This window comes from Dromaius novaehollandiae, chromosome 1 (genome assembly GCF_036370855.1).
Source record: "Dromaius novaehollandiae isolate bDroNov1 chromosome 1, bDroNov1.hap1, whole genome shotgun sequence".
Taxonomy (NCBI): domain Eukaryota; kingdom Metazoa; phylum Chordata; class Aves; order Casuariiformes; family Dromaiidae; genus Dromaius; species Dromaius novaehollandiae.
Window position 1 is genome coordinate 9,604,910 of NC_088098.1, and position 19,897 is coordinate 9,624,806.

At 37.4% G+C, this 19,897-nt stretch overlaps 1 protein-coding gene across 9 annotated transcripts in view; it reads left to right on the plus strand.

The window, feature by feature from the left end:
• The window catches only part of MAGI2 (membrane associated guanylate kinase, WW and PDZ domain containing 2), a 743,930-nt gene that overhangs the window by 645,818 nt on the left and 78,215 nt on the right, over window positions 1–19,897 (plus strand). For 8 of the 9 annotated variants that reach the window (XM_064505113.1, XM_064505115.1, XM_064505121.1 and 5 more), the window contains 2 exons: window positions 161–192; window positions 6,139–6,328. In XM_064505113.1, the coding sequence (XP_064361183.1) occupies window positions 161–192; window positions 6,139–6,328 (222 nt within the window). The remainder of the gene's footprint in view (window positions 1–160; window positions 193–6,138; window positions 6,329–19,897) is intronic. The other variant, XM_064505117.1, reaches the window with a different exon arrangement.

The following is a 19,897-nucleotide window of genomic DNA, read 5'->3' on the forward strand; positions in this document are numbered from 1 at the left end:
TCTACCTCGTGGGTTGTATTTTCACCCCTTGTGTGTATAGAATTTTCATATATGTCTATATATCTTCAGACTTGAATGAGGATGGGAACACAGACTCCTCTAAGCCTCCACCTTTTATGCATCAGAAAAAGCTGCTAACATTATTTTTTGTTTATTTCAGGTTTCTTTTCTCCATGGAAAACTCCAAAGCCTGTAAGTTCCCTTTTGAAATTATACTCACTGAGTTCATATGATGACTATCATTCAAAGCAAATTTCTATAGACCTTCATCTAACCCACCCGTTCCCAGCTAGTGAAACACCTCTCAGCAGTGCCCCAGTTCTAGGTGAGACCCAGCATCGGGGTGGCCATGCTAATAAGCTCTGCAGATCTGTTAACTTGGGCTCTCTGCCCACGCTGCTGGGATCCACAGCTGTGTTGCAGTGCCCGTGGTGGCCTGGAGAAGGGAAAAACCAGGCTGTTAAAATGGGTGGCAAGGACCAAAAAGGCAGTGGCTCAAAAATGAGGAGTGATAAACAAGTGGTCTGGAGGAGAAGGCAGCAGAAGACCACAATGGTGAGGCCAGTCTAGTTGGGAAATGCCAATTTCTTCTCCTTGCAATGGATAACAGACTTTTTCTGTTTTACAACTGTATTGAGCTTAACATCTTGAAAGTGATCGTTATTCATTCTTACATTAGCAGATCTAGAGTTGGAAATAGTCCCACTTCAAGTGGGAGATTGGACTAGACAATTTACAGAGGTCCCTTCCAGCCAACCTTTCTGCTATTCTATGATTTTGACATTCAACCCCAAGATATTAACTCATGTCCTGTTTTAAAAGAGTTTATTTCCATGAAAAATGTTTTATCGGATACATTTCATTAATACAGTAGCATGCTTACACCTTCCAAAGCTAGAAAAGTGATAGTATCCTGCAAATGATTACCTGATGAATATCAGTTATTGTAAGTAAACACTGATTCAATGTTAGAATTTTAGTTGGTCTTGAAGATATGTGGAAATCTTCATCATAATTACTATTTTGAGGATATCAGCTTGGATAAAAATACCTTCTGGGGTTAGTCTTTGTGCAATGAAGTTGTGGTGAAATTATGAAGACTGTAAGTAATGATTGCATTTATTTTGTCAGTGCCATATTAAGTCATGTTTTAAAGTCGTGACAACATTCCCAGTGTAAAAAAAAAACTGTAAGACATAATTTTTGGTTCTCTTTTTTTTTTATTTTTAATATGGCTTGTCTATTTAGATTGTAAAGCCCTTAGGGTAGTGCCTATCTCTCATGTGAGATATGTAGAGGAAAAGAGGGTCCTGACTCTGCCTGGAGATTTCTAAAAGCAATAGGAATAACAGTAGCAGTATTTCTTAAGGGATCTATAACTTTCCAGTTTTCATCTGGGGACTTTTTATGGTTTATTTGGACAACTTCAAATCCTTTCTTATTAGATCATGGCATATTTAACAGATGCAGCAATAATTTTTGTAGCCTATGAAATACAAATAGTAATTAATTAAGTAGTTGGTTCAATTCCATTAGATTGCACTGGTTTCAGTGTAAAATGCTGAAGGATGGATGCAATATGTTGGCGTAAATACTGTGACATAAGTTTGTTTATTGATCAAAATAGCAGAGCATCTGTAGGCTTCTGTGCAAATAAATCTGTCTATTAAGGGCTACCCTCTTCTCACCAGTTCAAGGTTCCTATCTGGTTGGGAAATTCAACTTTTACCCTCAGTTAAAAGTTAATGCATTTATTTTGCAATGAGGAAATAGAGAGCTTGAAACTTACTTGGTGAAGATCCAAATCCAAAGATCTCCCACTGTTAGTGTTCATCTTTTTTATGTACATATCAACTGTATATAAATCAGCGTGTTCTTGATGATTTTCCATACTGTTTTGATATATAAACATCTAGCTGATAATCAGGTAGCACTTGCCAGTAATCAGAATCTAGAGAAACAACTGTTCTGAATGACACAGTTCTTCATACCATAGTCTAAGGACTTTAAGCAAACCAGTGCTCACAGAAGAAGGTAAAACCACAGTGCGTTGATGCCGTACCTGCATGCAGGCTAACCACGCACAACTAGACTATTCTGCGGGTCTGAGTGGTCTCAACATGACAGTGGACAAATGATGAACCAGGTTAAGTTAGTGTGCATTCCTCTCTCTGTCAGTCCTTTATTTAGAGAAATAATGAGGCAGAATTTCTAGTACTCTTGATGTGAATAAGAGATTGAAACTCAGTGCCATCGACACACTACCAGCAGCCAATCTGCAGCCAGTCTGAAGCGATAAGGCCAGCACCAGGAGGTGTAGCAAGCCTGCCTAACACCACAGCACAGCACCGCATGTGCGTGACAGGAAAGAAACACTGCCGATGGCCCAAAACCAGATTCCTTTTCTGCTTGGGTGAGTACTGGAAGGCACCACCACGGCCCCTTGCCTCACTGGCCACATAGGGGAGAAGCACACACTGTTCTCCTTTAGAGCAAAAAGGGAACCACGTTGACTGGAAGACAAGAAGAGAGGAGCTCCACTCCGTGAGGGAGAAGCTCAGGGATGGAGCACTCTGTGTCTTGGTGTGCTCAGCATCCCCTACTAATTTGGGCTTCCAGAAACTTAATGTGATTTCTACATATATAGTGTACATATGTAGAAATATATATATTATATTTCTATATTATATAATCAATATAATATAATCAGTGCAAACTGAGCTTGAGCAATGTTATCAAACCTTCTTTACCCAACTTAGATTTGATGCACTTCATTCAATATCATTCTTCCTGATTTCCAAGAGTGTCTTTATCTGTGACCTAGCATTATGGTACCTTCCATTCCAAAATGCTGCATAAATATTTAACTAATGGGTATGGGTTTAGGAGATATATTTCCCCTTTGTTTATGTAACTGTTTATGTTAACAGTATTCCCCACAGGTAAGAACAAGATTTAGAGCTAACCAGCATGCAAGAATTAAGCATATGGTACTCAGCAGGGCTTGAGCAATTGATCTCCAATTTCTTGTCCTTCCACAAGGAAGGACAAGAATTTTCCCTTCTCTTTTCAAAACCTTCTTTAAATGGTCTAATTTTATTCAGCTTCACTATTCAGCTTTGAAAGAGGTAAGCATTCGATTTCTCTGCTACTCTCCAAGAAATTAGGAAACGTATTTGCTTCTAGATAGACAGGGCCCCACGTATCTTTCTGCTTCATACTGTTAAGGTAGATAGTTTGGTTTTACTGACTTCTATTCTTTTTTAGAATTTTCGCTGAAGGCAAAACCTAAACTTAGTTCTCCAGTGATTGTTATTTTCCCTGATCATAAGGAACTTGTCTTGACCCCAGTTCTCCTTTCCTGCTTAGACATAGTGGCCATATTCAGGTTTTTCCCAGGAACCCTTTGAATTTACACATTCATGATGCAATGATTTACCATATATATATATATATATATATATATATGTACCTGAGGTAATTCCTTTAGAGCTAGAAGCATTACCACAAGTATTATTGAGATTTTCATGTGGCTTGTCACATAGGCTAATTTATCCAACAAAGATGAGAAATTTACCTTGCTGTAAAGGGTATCTAGGCTAGTTCATTGAGAGCTCAGGTATCTCCACAGGGCACTTTATTGCACAGGATATACATACCTATAGCATCCTCTTCTATTACATCCTAGTAGCTATCTTCTATACTTGACACATCATATATGTGACTTTCTTGAACAACGCTGGCCACAGTTGAATATGCTATTCCAGATCCTCATCATTAACACTTCACAGCATTAATACTTCTTTTTCTCAACTTCCTTTTCTCATACCTGATGCATACTGTGATTGACTGAGACACCCAGATCTGTCTTTTCTTCATAGTTTCTAATGAACTAGCACTACTCACAGTAAAAATTCTGACAATTAGCATAGCTTGAAGTATAACACTATTCTGTGTAAAGTAGACAGCAACTAGCTAATGGCCAATATCCTGATTTTGTTTATCTTAAAGTATGAAGCTAACAGTCTCAGATTATTTGGGACATGCAGAGTGATAGTTAATGGACATGTTCACCAGAAGGACTCTAAAACATCTGTATTCCACACATACTTGGGGTGAAAAGGCATGCTGCTATTGATCACCAGAATACAAAGCAAAGCCTACCTGCTGAGCTAAACACATTCAGAAATGGAAGAGGTACAGAGAAAGGATAATCATCAAAGAATTCGTAGAGCAAACTTACTGTAAAGCTGCAATCATCTTTGATAAGGCACTGCTGATACAACACTAGAATTAGGTGGTGTTGCATTAGATTTCAGTTTGTTTCTGAGAGTAATATTTTATGGAATTAACTAATTATTGGATTAAGCTAGAGTGTCAGAGTCCAGTACTCTTTGACCAGGTTCTTTTAGATATTCCACACACAGACAGTGTAATGTTTAATATGAAAGTTTACTTTGAAGGTATTTAACGTTACATGGGATTTTTGATTTAGCAGAGTTTAGCAGAGATATAGCAATATACTGAAATCACAATACAAGTGCATACACTTAGCAAAATACAGCAATTGCAATATACAGTTCAATCACAATACCAAAGTGATTCTCATTACCGCTCTCTGTAATATGCTCACTGTTACAACGTGGGCATTCCCAGTCACCGGGAAGGAATACATGGGTTGAAGCAAGCTCAAGCCTGTTGTTCTCTTCAAAATTCTTTTGTTAGTTGTTGAGATTTTATACTCTGTGTTGGGCTGAGCCACGTATACACTTCCCCCATGCTTGTCTGGCTAACTCAGGGAGACGTTCACATGCCTTTGATAAACTCAGGAAGAAACATTAACAGCAGTTGATCCACTCAACAGATACAGCTGCTTATCTAAAACAAAGGTCACCCTCTGGTCCCCTTTGTGTTGAGATAAAGTCAGTTCTCTGTGCAACAGCTGTGGTTCACATACTACATTATTCCTGAGCTTCCTGGGCACCTCGCCCTTGCCCATCTCCTCTGAGCCTCTTCCGCTGTAGGGTTTTGTTGGTTGGTCACACAGAGAACATACAAGTCTGGAGGCTTTACAGCTGTTTGCTTTAGGAGGGGTCAGAGGATAAAGCAAATACTCATTTCCTGGAATAAATATTTGTGTTTTGTTTATGCAATTGCTAATTGCTAATGCAATTAATATTAGTAACCAACTCCTTTGTAAAGAGAAATGCAGATCCCCAAGTCTTCTTTCATTTATATAGTGTATCATACTTTCTTCCCTCTGAGTTGATGTGAGGCCAGTAAAGATGGTCTTGGGGGAGAGATGGATTGAGGTGTCTTTGATGCATAGATGATACATCATTGTGTACTTTTTGCTTCCCTAAATGGTCTGGAAGAGTTGAAAAGCTTATCCTGTGCTTGGGTGTTTGGTTGGATGACTGAGATGTAATATTTGATGTAAGAAAGAAACCATAAGTGGAAAAGACTGTATCAATAAATAGATTAATGCCCACTTTTCTCTCACTATGTTCTATATTTTATCACTTAACATTTGATTATCACTGGATGCTCAAGTAGCTGCTGTAATAATTTTCTCTTTGGTTTTTTTTTTCTTCAATAGAAGCTGTAAACTTTGTTTTCAGTTACAGAAATATATTTACTTCTACCTTTGCAACTAGCTATTGTCATGCGTTTTCATAAGATAGAGCTTTAAGATCATTCAGTTGCTACACTGTCTATGTGCACTTTTTTGTTCATCAGTACTTCAGCTTATATATTGATTTTGATTAATCTGATAATTATATCTTCATAGTCACACAGATTCTGCCTTTAGCAAAATAGCTTCCAATAATTCAGAGCATTCTGTAAGAGACATTCAACATGATTCAGGTATAATACTGGGTCCTGATCCACATGGGATCACATTATCTGAGAAATATCACATCTTCTCCTGACAAACAAGTTAATAAGTAAATCTAACAAGTAATTTTAAAAGCAACACAACACACACAACTTTCATCTCAAAAGACATCAGAGGGATTTGACAATTTTTACAAAATACCTATTTGCCTTTAACTGAAATCACTGTCTTTGGTGTGATTGTGATAGTCAGAGTTTTTGCAAAGCTTCATCTATATTCTCTGTATGTTTTTATTCCAGATGATGGAAAGATGGGAGAATCAAGGCAGCCCTCAAACAAGTTTGTCTGCTCCAGCTATACCACAGAATATTCCCTATCCACCCACCCTTCACAGGAGTTCATTTCCTGATTCAACAGAGGCCTTTGATCCACGAAAACCTGACCCATATGAGCTGTATGAGAAATCAAGAGCTATTTATGAAAGTAGGCGTAAGTGAAAGCCCTGTTCACCCTGCTGAGCATTTAATATTTTAAGCTTTTGCCTATGAATGTGTCACAGCTGACATAATTTTCCATAATTATCTTTTGTAATTTAAAGCAAGCCAGCTATGAACCCAGTTAATATAGGCCATTATAAATTATTCAAAATTCTACTCTTAATACATTTTCCTAGACCTTGCCTAGATTTTAAAGTTTGTCTTTCACAGTTTTGTTTCCTGATATTGCCCCTCTCCTCATTTTGACTCTTAAATCCTTAGTGAAGAACAGTAAATTTCGCAATATATTTTGCTGTGCTTCTTCATAGTCAACTAACAAGAGGATATGAATTTAATATGAAATTGTTCCACTTAATTTCACTTTAAAGTGAGGTTTATAAAAGATATTCTAGATTTATTTGGTTTTATAAAAATTACTTTGACATGTTATGACATTGACCTCAGTGACTGAAAAAAACCTATACTACTAGCAAGTACTATTTGAAGAGCTATACAAAACACTACTGGGCTATCAAGATTCCTGTCTTAATTTTATTTTTCATGTTTTTAAGGAGTATTCCACATATTTCCTTAGCAAGGGTAAAATGGATTAAACTCATTTACTCCTTATTATAATGAACATTTTAGCTAAAAGTGTTGTATTTTAAATCATCTGGAGTTTCATGCTTACTGAGATCAGAATTTCAAAATAGTTTATTTTTTATTAAGAGCTTTTTCATAGCAGTTATTACATTCACATATCACCTTTCATTTCGTTTTATAAATTTCTTTATTCTATAAGTCAAAATACTTCATAAATTAGACAGAAAATATTTCCTTACTGCTAATTCTGATTAGCCCATTCATATTAGACATAGAGATAAACCTAAACTTCCATGATCTGGAAGGGACACTTTTCTCCAATTCTCCAGTTTCGTCTGAAGGAAATATGTTCTTGTCCCAAACCTTGGGTCAGTGCAGCTATTCCTTAGTGCCTTAGCCTTCATGCTTTAGTTGCAGCATTGACACCTCCTGTTTGGCTTTGGGATTCCCTGTCCCCAGCACGTCAGCCACGCTGAAGAAACACCAGGGTTCATTTTGCATCATCTCATGGTCTCTAAACTGCTTCTCAGATTCCTCTTTTCTTTGTCACTGTGGCCAATGCCACCATCTTCTGTCACCCTCCTCCATGTAGTGGAACTCTTTTTTGACAGCTCCTGCCCATCTGAGCCATTCTCCTCCCTGTTCCTCCAAGAGGTTCAAATTACCTCTGCTAAGGCCATTTTTTCCACAGCCCACCTTGCCACATTAGCTCCCTTTCCTGATGTTCTTCTATCAGCTACCTTTTGGCAATGAATCCAGTTCATGTCTTCAGAGCCTTTCATGTTTCTCCCTTTCCAGCCACTGTTGATACCAGTAAGCATTTGCTCCAGTCTAGCAATGGCTCACCCTAGACTGCTGACTCTATTTTTCCTAAAAAACACTTTCTTCTCTGTTAATCTCTCCATATGGAACACTTTTCTGGACTGATCCATACAGCTATGGATTTTCAAATGCATTTTCCATAGAATGACTTATGCTGTGCCACTTAGGGAAAAAAGAAAATGAATAAATAAGATGTAGAGGCAGTAGAGTTTGATTGATATAGATTTATTGCATTATGAAAAAAGTGGGCCTGAAAAACATGCAGTGGAGCAGTGACTTGGTAAAAATGCATAGAAAATCCTAATCTGATCGCATCCATCTCTATCACTCCCTGGATATGATATTCTCTGCAATCATGGCCCTTAAGAAAGCTGTGATAACCCCACAGTATTCTGGGGAAAAATTCTGCGTACAAAGGTGTGATAGAAAATATCAGCTGACTTGTGCAGGATCACTGCCATCCCTGATATTTGGGACATATCAGAGTACACAAGTAGTACTACACTCCTGTGTCATCCGGTATTTTCAAACCTTTGCTTACATAGCATAGCACAGCAAGGTAATTTTGAGTTGTACCTTCAAGAGATTCAGTAAAGATTCTCACATTTAAACTCACTTTTCATAGTCCAAACCGTTCTTCTTTTTTTTTTCTTTAATAGATGCCTGAAACTAAGTTCCCAGGTTTATATTTAAGTACTTAAATAACTTGCTGAGGTTTTTCACCAATACCAAGGATCTTCCCCTTAAATATGGAACTGAGAATTTACATTCATCCTCCCTTAAAAGCACCTGATCTTCAAATATAAGCAATTTAGGGTAAGAACTGAGCCTGCCAGTGTACTTAGAAACACCACATAGCTCATGCTAGCTGCTATTTTAATACAATAAAGATTATATACTAATGCAATGTTTTTCTCTGCTCCAGAAATTATTCTTGATTGGACAAGGTTCCCCAAATAATGTTTTTACAGAATGTACTAGCAAAGATGATCAGTTCTGAAACTTTGAAACTGTTTGAAATGTGGATCAGGATACAGTGTGGAACAGGCCAAATAGCTTTGAAAGAATTAGGGCTAGATTTGAGTAAAGTTTGGAAATAATTTTCAAACATCTCTCTTCTTTCCCCTTCTTTCTCTTTATCTTGCTCTTGCTCTTGCTCTTAGGGTTCTCTTTCTCTATTTGGTGTATTAATGGCTAGAATGACAAATAAATAAAAAGATTTTCCAGAACTGACATTTTCCAAAGTGCTGTCTTCTGGGACTATAAAGAGAAATTAAAGGAGAAAGAAACCATCCCATAATTATCAAGATTTTTTTTTTATCTAATTCAGCATCTCTGCTGAAAACACACTTGACTTCATGTACTGCTTTAAGGAAAGGGAAGCTCTTTGCAAATAATTGCTTCCCATATGGGCAGTTTCTATAAGAAGTGAAATATTTTAGCAAAACTCTGCACTTTCCATTCAGTAGAGAGAGAACAGTCTCTTGTGGTTAAAGGCACCAAGACAAGAGTGGAAAAGTGCAGATTACAGACATTCTACATTGAAATAAATACCTTAAAAAGACAATTAAGAAATAGTTTTATATATGCTATGACATCTTTGATCTTGATCCCCAGTATGAAGAATTCCATATTTGTAGAATTTCCGTAAATAGTAATGAAGCAAACAGGCTGAATTCATGTTTGACCTTCATATGACTTTGTGCGAATATAGATCTGATGTCAAGTACAAAGATTGGCATGCACGCCAGAAGAAGATACACTACACCAGACAGGAACCTTCCATTCACTAAAAAAATTGAGTGATTCATGATTATTTATAGGTTCTTTCTACAAGTTTTCTGGTTACTTCCTTGATCAACATGTTCTCCAGTCTCTTACTGATAATAATCTACTGTGTTCAGTAGCATATGCTAGGCCAGGGAAAGAGCTCAAAATTCATAGGTCGAAATTATGCTAAAACAAGTGTTTAAATGTTTTAATTACTTGTGAGGTTTGTCCAAGAGGCAACTGGAAATTGTACACAGATCTATACCTAGCCAAACTAAGAACTAAAAATCATGGAACGTCCTAGGCCAAAGCAAGAAAATGGGGGATGAAAAGCAAAATTACAATAACCATTCGTCCCAGATTTCCAGCAAAGTCCTGATGTTCCAGCTAATCCCGAAAGCTTTAATCCATTCTGACACTGGTATCCTACAAACGTTTTCTCTAAGCCTTGATTACATCCACACTTCCCAGCCAGATCTCTTCTGCATTCATCCACATCCCTTGGTCATAAATAACTGTCACCAAACATCGTTGTTCTCCCTGACACTTTTGTTTCGTGGATGCCATCAGCACACATTTTAGCAAATTGAATTCATCAAGCCTTTGATTGCTTTTTTTCTCCACATACCACTAACATTACCCAAAGTGAGAGAAACAAGCAGGAAACCTATTAGTGAGTCAAGAAATTGTCATCTGAATTGGGTATATGGGAGGGAGAGTTTTAAAATAACACAAACTTCATTTCCCAACATATGGCTGTGTCGGGTTGGTTATCTTCACTGCAGACATACCCTGAAAGTGCACAGAAAAAGTTCAGCTACTTTGTTTTTTTTTTAAAGTACTTCTTATCACAGAGCGGTTTTGCCTTATCTCCTGGCAAGACCTGAAAAGGAGGAGTTCATCTTCTAAAGATAAGGCAAAGAAGTGAACAATCCTGACCTGGAAACACTCAAAAAGAAAAGAGATAGTGTTAGATTGTTTCTTTCACAGTCAGACTTTGTTATTAAACAGTTCATGTTAGTACTACTATAGCTCTGAATTTCTACAGACCCTTTCATCAGAGGATGGCACGGCAGTCAGTGCTCACAAGGGCTTTATCAAAGCCTCCTGCTCCCCCACCAAGGAGGTGAGTACGTTGTGCCATACAGCGTCCTTGTGTGAGGAGCACGAGTTCAGTGACATGACTGGAAGCAGAGCCAGCAAAATGATCAGGACCTGATTCACAAGCTTTTGCTCTAGCCGCTGGATATACTCGTTCCTAACTAAAGATAGCAAGAGAGAGGCTCCAAGCATGAAGTCACCACAAAAGAGGATCTTTTTTATGCTACAGAAAAGTTTTTCCACCTTAGGCATAAGAAGGACTTGCATGACCCTGCGTGATAGGGAGATTTCAATTTTTAATGACCGTATATGAATTCTAAGGATTACTGCTTATGTGCTGAAGGCGGTTTTTCAGAAATAGTTCTCCCGGTGCAGCTTTGAGACAAATCAAACGATGCGTTGGTACAAAAGTGGGGTGCAACTGTGCTTTGTAAGCCGTAGCTCCCTGCAGAGTTGTCTCATGCTGTCACCTGTCAGCTCTTACCTGTTAGATGTCACCTGCTAGAGTTGTCACCTGTCAGCTGCTATCAATAGGTCCAGATGGCCAAAAGGTAGCAGAAAGTGTGCTTTAAAATCTCACAATTTCCAAAGACTAGTGGATCATATCACCCAAAATATCTACCTAAATTTTAAAAGAAGGGAATTGTTTTCTTCTTTCTTTCTCTTTCCTTTCTGCAGCTAGGTAGCTCCTTCCCTCTGCCTTTTGTTTGTTTGTTTGTTTTTTACTCACTTTTCCTCAGTAAAGAGAATTTACCCATCGTTCTGCTGTAATTTTTTGGAGCACATTCAGAAATGGATGAAAAAACCTTCTCAAATAACTGGGTTTTTTTTTCCTTTTTCTCCTCTAACTATAAATTTTAATTGTCTTAAAGGCATATCCTTTCTCCCTATGAAAACACTTAGGAGTCTAAGTGAAAGTGTGACTCTTTTGGTAGCTATGGAAGTTAGGTATAGGAGGTAGCATGTAGTACATAGGACCAGAAATCCTATGTGAAGGAAAAAAAACTGTAGAAGTCAGTATGCAGCAGTTGTAGCGGTAACTGCAGCTCCAAAAGTTGTCATTGACAGAACTCATCCTCTTGAATTTAACATTTTTGCTTGAATAAGTTCTCCCTATCCTCTTTTTACGTATATTTTACACTGAACACTGCTCATTGTGAAAACACAGTTTATAACAAACTGCTCAGAACCCGTGTAGACAGACATCAATCAAGCATGGCACATACATCTGTTGGGAATCATAATGCTAAAATATTTCTTTTATTATAAAATGTGTAACAGAAATTCTGTTTTATTTTCCTCTAAAGAAAACAGTAAAATGAAATGTTTCTTTACAGCGATTAGGATATATTTATCATCCCTCCCCGTGTCCTTCAGTCACTGCGGTCGTCCAAGACCGGTGATGTGACACAGAAATGCCAGTAGGAAGAATAAGATAAATTAGTGATAAGTTCTTGTTAAAAATGAAATCTGGATGACTATAGTTCCACCTTTTACTAGAAAGACAAAGATTCATGCTTTCAAAATCTCCAGTGTTGCTTTTTCTCCTGACCGTGGTATCATGAATTTTCTCATTCTTTTCAGACTCATCAGCTGTAGTATGCACTGTCATTTTCTATGCTGCCAAATAGTTAGACAAATTGGAAAAGAACCAAAAAATAAAGTCCACCAGCAGCTGTGAAACATGTACATAGCATATGTATTAGCATAATGCATTATTAGCCTTCACAAAATAAGGGCATTTTCTTATGCAGCCTTATGAATAACTTTCTCTGGGGGACATAGACAAGCGTTTTAATACATATTCACAGGGTGCATTTCCTCTGAAATATCACTACAGGTATTCAGTTCAAATTTGACTTAAAATAGCATTATACTGAGGGGCCAACAGCATAGTCCACAGCTAGCCAGAATTTTCTGGTCAATGCTTGCTGGCTGAAGGCCTACACAGTTGCACTCCTAAAAATTGAAGGAAATTTTTCACATAATTGTTACTGCAATTTTTTCAATCAGTATTTTCCTGACAAAAATTTTGCTTCTAACAGTTTTTCCCATCTTTGCTCATCTCTAGCCTAAGCGATTTTCACATTTTATTTACAGTGTTTTAAGAAGATATATATGTGTGTGTGTGTGTTTATTTAGTTACAAAATATTAAATATAACATATAGAACTATTAGAGTATTAAATACATAGTATTCTTAAGTATTGTAGCTTAGTATTCCTTTCTTTTCTCTATGGACAATGGGTTTGGGACTATGAGCCCAGCAAGGTAAGCTCTAGTTTCAAACATTCCCTGCACTCAGTTTGCTCTTAACCTTTCTGTTCACCAGTTCTTCACCCCTTATATCACTGAGACATGTCTACCTTTACTTAGTAAATATGAGGGTACTGGGAGATTGCTAATTATTATGTATTACTGTCAAACTAGTCCTTGACCTGCTGCACAAGCAGCTGAGTTGTAGGAAGGTAATTTCTCTGTACAATATAGGTTGTTGTTTTCTCTTCATATTTTGCTACCCCAAACAACAACATAGAAAAGGTCTAAGAATTTATGTCACTAAATAAAATTAACCCTTTTCCATTAAGAGATAATAAATATCAAGGAAAGAGGACAATTTAATAGACCGATGTCAAATAATTTTGCATTGTTCATCACTGCAGAGTTACTCCTATGACAAAATGGTTTTGCTAGCTATAAAAACTGACAGTGAAACCAAAAGCATTTTAAAATGAAATTATAAGAATATCATCATCACAGTACAGTGGATGTAAAGTGATTTTGATTGCTGGATTGCAAAGTAGGTCTAAAACAACCTACGCTAATATGAAGTGTCAGTTTTACAATTAGTGGCAGTATTAAAGATGCAGTAATCCTTTCTCTTAAACAATTTACACTTTACTAAAAGGTACACATGTAGATTTTCATCTGATAGGGTGTACTCAAGAAGTCAAAGTAATAATTTAAGTAAGCAAACTGACATGTAAGCACTGGGGAATTGGTCGCAGGTTATCATCTCCAGCTGAGCTGCGTGAGGCCAGTGGGAACTGCATAGCATATGCGGCATTTCAGACTGCTCCTCATCTGCAGGTTTGGAAAGGACATTGCAACATGATCATACTCATTCCGTTTATTTGGAAAACACTTAATAATCTAAAGCATGGGTAGGACTGAGATGTTGCAACATAAATGTTTGCTAGTACTAGTTTTATTCCGTGTATTTAGCTTTCGACAAAATCTGATCCAGAAAATACTGCAATATAGGCAAGAAATATTATCATCCCTATTTTTCATCAGCATAGTTCTTCCTCCACAGAACACCAGTCTGCTAGTTCTCCAGAGCTCATTGAGCAGTACCCATAGTGAAGATTTATTTCAATTATAGCTATATACTAATAGCAGCCCTGGAGTAGGCTTCTCAGTTTGACTTTCTGGGTTCCTGTTTCTAGCACAGGTTAGCTGAACTGAAAAATTTAGTTCACCAAATTTACCAAGTACTTCATTAGCCATTCAAGTTCTACTTTGTAATTATTTCATTCCTATTTCACATTAAAAGACTACAGTAACTCATATAGTAGGGCAATGCAGCCATGTAAGTTCAACTAAAAATGTTTTACATGGAGAATACACAAAAGTGCCAATATGTCAGCATTTTAAAGAAAACATACTTGAGGAGCTTTGCTATACCCATTCTCTTTCCCAACCCTACAGAGACTAATGGGAATGCAGTCTTTTACCACCAACCACCATCCAGGCCAGAATCATCCAGCTTCAGCAGAAAACAATCTGATCTGAGCTAAAGGAGTTGACATTACTGGGAGGAGTAGTACAAAGATGATGAGCATAATATGCTTTCGTATTCTGTGATGGCTCTGCCTACCAAACTCAAGGAGGGCACAATCCAACAGAAGAGCCAGGCAGTCTGCTTCCAGTTCCATCGGCCCTGTTCTGATAGGCGGTAGGATTATAACACATCACCTTGTTCCTGTCCCTTTGGTTGATCAATCAGTAGTTTTCTTCTGCTAATACATCTACCATGATTTTCACTTTTGTCATCCTATCTCTCTCTGAGTCAAAGATAACCTGGGGCAATGGCATTCCTCTTCTGCAAATCTGTATGATGTACTCAGATCAACAGGAAAACCTTCTGCTTTCCTTCTCCCCAGCTGTTTAGGATCACAGCTTCATGTTCCTAAACTAATCAAGATATCATAATATCCAGCCTAGATTTAGGCCTACACACTTACATTCATAAAGCAGTAATCGCCACACTAGTTAGTCTCTGTTCACTAGGAATGTCTCATTCACATTTTCTCCGTAAACTTTTTTCTTTGGAAAACTTATTAACCAGAGTCTGCTAGATTATTTAAGACACCTTTTTTTCCCCTCAAAGGCTCTAATGGGCAAAGCTATACCATTCGCATTCTATCCACTCACGGGATTCTTTAGCACATGAGAACTTTTCACAAACAAGTAGGCCTGGAAGAAGACCTGAGAAAAGTAAAATCTCTCCTATGTGGTTTTTTTTTTTTCTTAATTTTCGACAGTGGGAGGGCACTTCAACATTTGTGGATTTTTCAGGATGTTCTTCCCAAGAGGCACATTTCCTCTTCCATTTCATATTCTCTAAACTTCTACTTGTTTAGTACACTTAGCATCAAAAGATATTATTTTTTATCTGCCACACTGAATTATTATTGACTAGAAAGATAAGAAGGCTCCCTTCATTAAGGTGTACTCTCAGATGTTGTTATCTAGTTACCTATGTTTGCTGAAACAGCTGCAGGCTAGTTTAAACTCCATTTCTACGTGCATATTTTGCAGCTGAAGTTCATAGGATCTTTGTAGGGGATTCTGTTAAGCAAAAGAGCCATTCACCAGTTCTTGTTCCTTTGTTTTGTTAATGATCACATGCATTTTTACTGGGATGCAAGTAATGACCTTACTGACATGGGTAATCAGATTCAATCCAGTGAATGCTAGGATACTTCTCATGTACAGTTCCCTCAAAGTTGGATCTGACAGCATTCTCAAAAATAAATAAATAGAAGTAAAACACGGCTTTGTAACTAGTAGCCAGAAAGAAGACTGGTAAATGTGAGTTTCCCCTGAGAGATCAGGTAGAAAAATGGATGTCTATACATTTTGTTCACGTGAAAGTCTTTGAATAGAAGCACTACCAGTATGTGAGACTCTGTGAGATTCTTCCCCTAAAAAAAATAAGAATTCATGATACAGCTGAGCTCATGGCTTGTAGTTAGTCATAAGGAAAAAAGGTATTACAGCAGCTCTGTTCCTTGCCTCGGAGTGTCTAGACATTCCTAGAAATTTCACTCTGTATTACAATTTTTAGAAATAAGAGCCAAGAAGCTCTGTAATGATATCTCACAGAGGGATCTCAGAGTCCACCTTGTCTTTATTTCCAGTTATAACAGCTGGCTCAATAAAAGATACTACAAATCTGCCTTCCTCCAGATATAAGACTTTAGCAAATTGGCAACTTTGTTTTCTCATCCTGTGAACAGATGGATAACAAGAATGTAGGATATTTGGTTCAGAAGTAACCAACTATAAAGACGATGGAAACAATCTATTAATAAACCACTCAATATGAAGAAAGGGAACTAGGATTTAACAAACCCGGAAACCAACTTTTCATCCTATTTATTGTGAATGCTCTGCTTATTTAGAAATTGTAGAGATGTGTATCTCACTGGTGATTGGTATAACAGTGACTGATTTTGCACTTCTAAATCTCCCTTTTATTTTACCAAATTTATTGAGAGAACTGGCCTTGCTTAGCATAAAGAAGAAATGTCTAGAAGGAATCTTCAAATAAAAAGCTTGGTACAGAGAGAAGAGAAATAAAGAGTTTTCTTTTTCCACATAGTCAAGAAGTAACGGGATACAAATGCAGCAAGGATGTTGAAAACAGAAATGTTTTGAAGCTGGCCTCAGCCTGCACAGATGCTGAGTAGATGGATGATTATCTACAGTTTGTGAATCATTAATCTATTAAGATGACATCAATGAGAACCACAAAAGGGAAATGAGAGGAAAAAAGTCAGGCAATAGAGAAGCCTTTATAGCACTTTCTTGAGATTTATTATTAAGAAACGTTCATTCTTCTCAATACTGCTTTACTTTTACACAAGTCATACATCCAGGATGAAAAAAGGGAGGACACAGAAGAGGCTCTTTCCATACTAGCAAATCCCCTACCCAGCCTCCTTCTCATTTCCATGAAAAAATTCCCTATATTCCTTACATTTTGTATAGATTTTAATGCATTCTGTATTTGTAATGCCTTATGCGTGCAGTTTGAACGTTTTTTTAATGGCGGTGGTATTGGGCAGTCTGGCCTCTTTACTCTGACCCCTCTAAAGATGACTTTTCCTGCCTCATTTCGTAAGAGGTGGAGGCAGTAGGTTTAACATAGTCCAACAGAGTTCAAAAAATGCCAAAATGAACTTAATAGTAAGTAAATGAAAAGTGTCAAATTGCCATACATAAAGGTTAGTTTCCTATAAAAAGCAATTCATGGTGTTTTGTTTTGTTTTGTTTTAACAGAAAAGGCCAAAGTCTCTCCATATTTTGATAAAATTAACAGTTCTTAGCAGAAACAAGGCATCAGGATGTGCATGAATGACGTGCATCCTGCCTAGCTGAGGATCAGGCCCAGTGGTCCTTCCTCTTCACTTGGAACCTGCTGTTCTTAGGGTCTTTGAGCACACAGCTATGAGTTTTGGAAAGAACTACCTATATCTCTGCATTTGATATGGGAGGGCATTGCCAATAAAATTCCTTCTTGTATGTTAAAGATTCCTCAGAAGTCTTCTCTCTTTTGCTGTTTCCTACTGGTTGCCAACAGTTTGACTATTACATGAGCTCAACTGGTTCTTGAAGAGCCAACGAGAAAATTACAAATATCCTGTCCTGCACGCAGAGCCAGACTACTGACAGCAGATTCTTCCAGAGGGAACATTGCTCTGCTGTAGTTACAATAAGTACAAGTCTGCACTGAAGGTTATCCTTTTGTGGTCGTATGTTTAACAATCGGGCATAGCCTGATTCAAAACCTGAGGAGATACCACAGTTCCAAGTTTCCTATGTGTGAATTTCTAAAATATAATGAAACGAATACCAGATATTGAATGGTTGATTTGGAGTAGAAATGATTTTAAAACCCCATGAGACACTGCATGAGATTCTGCGGAGAGGAAAGAAAAGAAGCCTGTGCAGGAACAAAAGCTGAATCAGACGTAATGAGACTGGCTTTGAAGGAAACTATTTCATGCACAGTCTTTTGCCCGGCCACAAAAAATAGTTTACTAAAAGAAACTTGTAGCTTATTAAAAAATCGTGGCCATGTTAACACAGTGAAATGAATTGTTCTCCAATTAGTCACAATTTGAAAACAATTGTACTTCTTTAACTTTGCTGCTTGAGGCAAGTTCTGAGGGATAGTAGGATGACTGCAAGCATAGATGGAAACACAGAATGACCCAATCTTACAACAGCTCAAAAGAGTAATTCCAGCTGGATGACCAACAGAAGAGGCTTGGGTCCCTTCAAACATAAAAGCTTATTGAGACAATCAAGTTGTAATTGCTTTCTATGCATTAAAGTCATTCTGTCCCTTTTAAGAATTCCATCAAAATCTTGAAAAAAACCATGAGTGAAAGTTTGCAATGGATCAGCACCAGTTTCAAAGGTTCTGACTTTCAGTAGTTATGTTTGTGGAATAATTTACATCTATGTAGCACCTCTCATCTTGTAGGATTCCAGATCACTTTACAAAATCTAAAGTGTGTGAAGGAATTGCCTCCTTTAAACATCAAAGTAAAGATGTGCAGACACCTACAAACTAGAACACAATAGCACACTTTACACAACCCCTAGCATAACAGGGGAACAAGAATACTTCATCAAATCTAGAAGGGTGTTCCCATCCAATTCAATATCTAGACTGTATTTTAGGTAAGCAGAATATCAGTTACCTCAATTTGGGCAGATCATGAGCAATATGTAAATACTCTTACAAAAACAGTTGTAAGACTTTCAGTGGCATCTATCTCCATTTTCAGGAAAATGTCTTAATTCTATGGCATTAGTGCTCTATAATTAACATTACTGAAGCTGTGAAATGTTGAGTTACTAACACTATAGTCCATAACCCTTTTAGGAAGTAATCCACCAGAAGGCTAGGCAGGTAGTTTTAGTCCAAAGTCTTCCAAAGTGGTAAGGAGCTCCCTGCACTAGAAATACTGTCTTCTCATTTCTCTCACCACTTCCAAATATTTCCAGAGGGCTTTGATGGGCCAAAAACAACACCTTCCAGTGCATTCTCTGACCTCTTTCTGCTTGGAAGCCACTTATGGTGCTAAATTCCTTTTGTACTCATGTTTTCCTTCTATCTCAGAAGATAATATATTCTTATCTGTTGGATCACAGTCCTACAGATGCTAGTGCAACAGACCTTACCCCATTTATATCACGAAATACGCAATATGGTATTTTGTTTGAGAGTCACGTGAATGTGTTAGTTCTTTATTTACCTATTTACTGTTGGCAGGCCAATACAAATCACCTCCAGTGTGGGATGTTTTGCAAGTCACTCTAGATGCTGCAAAGATCATAAAACGAAAGTTCATAGTTACAGCACTTCAAAATCAGTAAAAGAACTTTGACAGTGAATTCAGCTATGGATTTGTTACAGATTCCTCTAATGCCAGCAAAGTAGTTGTAAATAAAAACCAATCTGTTGTTGGTGCAATGTATCATCTGGTGAGATGTGAATACTTTGAAACTATCTGTACTAAGAGTAGGTTAAATGGGTTTGCCTTCACATACAACTGGTTGTTTTTATTGGCAATATATAGCCTTTTAGTAAAACCTTCCTGTTCTTGATGATAAGAGAGGGTTTGCAGTTGAGTTGGATAATAGCAGGGGTCAAGTCATCTGAACAGCCTTTAAACTTTCCTTTTATGGTTGTCTTTGAATAAGCAATAAAAATAAGAAAAAAAATGAGCACTAACTTTCACCATTTTTAATACATTAACAATTTAATCTTCAACATAAACTACATTCTATTAAAGTAACCCTCTAACTGTCTGGTTCACTTTACCTACAAATGGACAGGGAGGTCTATATCTAGCAGGAATACATACATGTACTACCTATAGTAAGTCAGGAAGGAGGGGATATGCAGTAAGTAAAATATGCAATAAAAAGTAGAAATTGCACTTCAGTAATTCAATCCACAGCACAGAAAGTGGTGCTGCTTC